The 2,500-nt window shown below is 45.8% G+C and overlaps 1 protein-coding gene across 8 annotated transcripts in view; it reads left to right on the forward strand.

The window, feature by feature from the left end:
- The window catches only part of LOC147027498 (uncharacterized), a 504,607-nt gene that overhangs the window by 175,396 nt on the left and 326,711 nt on the right, over positions 1-2,500 (forward strand). The window contains exon 2 of one of the 8 annotated variants that reach the window (XM_085876969.1): positions 284-417. The exons of the other annotated variants lie outside the window; for them this stretch is intronic. Within the exon in view, the coding sequence (XP_085733095.1) occupies positions 332-417 (86 nt within the window). The 5' untranslated portion in view covers positions 284-331. The remainder of the gene's footprint in view (positions 1-283; positions 418-2,500) is intronic. 8 annotated transcript variants of the gene reach the window in all.

Raw genomic sequence — 2,500 nt, forward strand, 5'->3', positions numbered from 1 at the left:
GGGATTAACATGTGCAGACTTACATGCATGATTGAGCCCACGTAATTGAGAAAAGCTACTAAATGTGTGATGTAAACAATGACCGGCTTCTGGCAATGAAAATGGAAATTCATGAAGAAATGTCTCTTGAGAGTATGGAGATGAGATACACTGACTGGTTCCTTGGTTTTTAGTTTAGATTTTTTTTTTTTTTGCTCATGGCCATTCTGCTGGTGGTCCTTTTTTGCTCATGCATGTTTTTTGTTTTTTTTCCATTGCCATTGTCTGGCCTTGGACCCAGCAGCAATGAAATGGCTGCAGTAATTACCAACGACATCTCTTGCCTCGATCAATGCCTCGTTGCTGGCTTTCTGACATATCAGACATCCTGCTCTTCATCGATCAGACTTTCTTGTACGGTGTGCTCCACCTTGCCAGGTGTATGCTACATCTCCACTGTCGGCCTTCCATAACTTGTATGTGCTTAGATATTTATGTTTGCATTATTATCTTTTTCTGTTTGCATGAGCTGGTTTACGCTTGGCTGTCCCATTGTCAACATGGGAGTTTGTGTCCCTTGTCCTGAATTTGCAGATTGTCATTTTATGTCCTGAAATTGCACACAATCATTTTAGGATAAATGTCTTCTTTTCTCACGTATTTCCGTGCCTCCGCAGCCGACGGTGCCTCAGGCATTATCTTTTCAGGTTCTCGATCTGGCTGTGCGTCCGTGCGTTCGTAGCAGATGTTTGTTATCGCAATAACTTGTGAACCGCTGAAGGGATTTTCACCAAACTTGGAAAAGTATGTTTGATTATCCAATGGTGAACTGATTAGATTTGGGGTCCAAAAGGTCAAAGGTCATGTGCCCTTTGAAAATAATTTTTCATATCATAGCTCGCGTTTGAAATATCTGTCGTGTGTCAGAGTCGAAGCTTGTGGAGGAGCCTGAACACAGAATGGATCAGGACTTAACAGAACGAAAAGAACAGTGGAAAAATGAGGGAATTGGAGAGGAGGGAAAAGCACCAATAGCAGGGGAGAGGGACAAAATAGAGCAAGATGGGATATGGGGGGAGTGCCACAGGGAATAGAGCATTAGAGGGAGTGAACTGCAAGCTGGGTACAAGATCAAACTCTCAATCACAGAGGTGGAAGGGAAAATTGGAAAGAGGATCTGGGGGGGAGGTGTTCTGCTTGTGTCCCATCCATAAACCATACCTAATCATTAGCTGGTACCTCCAACATCCACCAATTAGGTACCTCCAACAAGTGATTTAACGCTAAACTAAACAGATATCTCCAGCATAACCCAAGCAGACAAATGATCCATTTAAGTGGATATGTTTAGAGGAATACACAACCTCGAGGTGCATGCATTATCTGAAGGAATACATCATCTTGAGGTACAACCATTATATTTGGTTTTAACTCATGCTGGTGGATAAGATGCTGGTGGACATTGAAAGCTGTGCTCCAGCGATCCTGCAAAAGCAATATCCTCATGACCTCTGCATAGGAACTCAGGTACACTTCAACATGGCACCAACGCAGACACTGCGTGTGGCAGTGCCGGGCAGCTCGAGTGGCATCCTTAATCGACACCATTAAGATGAATGAGTAACAGGATATTTGGCCCCTTTGGTTTATGATGAGTGAAACACTGCAAGGCTCAATATTATCTGCAAATTTTCCAAGGAAAGTCACAATATGATCCTTCGAGGTGGAAAGCTCTTCTATTTGAAACAGAAGTCAAAATCAGGTGGTTTAGTTGATTGAATGCTTAGTACTTCCAGGTTAAGGTTGACGACCTTTTGAACCTCCGCAACTGTTCTTCAGGAACGTTTGACAGTACGTCGACCCAAAAAGTGGCCGCGTCATGCCAATTCCCTTTGATCGTCCTCCACGTGACTGAACAAGACAAAAGCACCACTGTGCTGAAACAGTCTCACTCCTGCTGTCCCACCGACATCAGTCAATGCCATGGGTCCGACCACTTCTTCCTTGGTAGCACTTGGATCTTCATTCCTCGACTCGAGCAATGGCTGACGCCCAGGTGGTCGAAAAAGGCAATGACATATAATCGAGAGGGCGTAGACACCGGGAATTTGTGGACTGTGTGTGTGTGTGTGTGTGTGTGTGTGTGTGTGTGTGTGTGTGTGTGTGTGTGTGTGTGTGTGTGTGTGTGTGTGTGTGTGTGTGTGTGTGTGTGGTGGTTCCTGAGGTCCTCAGACCGTGTTGGGTGGAACTCCTTGGGCCATGATTTGTGGGGCCACTTGGTGTATGGACTCTTGTGGCCTATCATTAGTGAGCCTTAGGGTGGGGGCGGGGGGGTCAGGGAGACTTGTGTCAGGCTGGGGTTGGGTATAACCCTCCTGTCCTGACAGTTAGCACTCCTAGTGATGAGACGGAGGCGACAATGTGCTGCCTCCACCTGCCACCATTGTGTGTATATGTGTGTGTGTGTGTGTGTGTGTGTGTGTGTGTGTGTGTGTGTGTGTGTGTGTGTGTGTGTGTGTGT

This window comes from Eptatretus burgeri, chromosome 4 (assembly GCF_056783735.1).
Source record: "Eptatretus burgeri isolate ZD-2024b chromosome 4, Ebu_testis_v1, whole genome shotgun sequence".
Classification (NCBI taxonomy): Eukaryota; Metazoa; Chordata; class Myxini; order Myxiniformes; family Myxinidae; genus Eptatretus; species Eptatretus burgeri.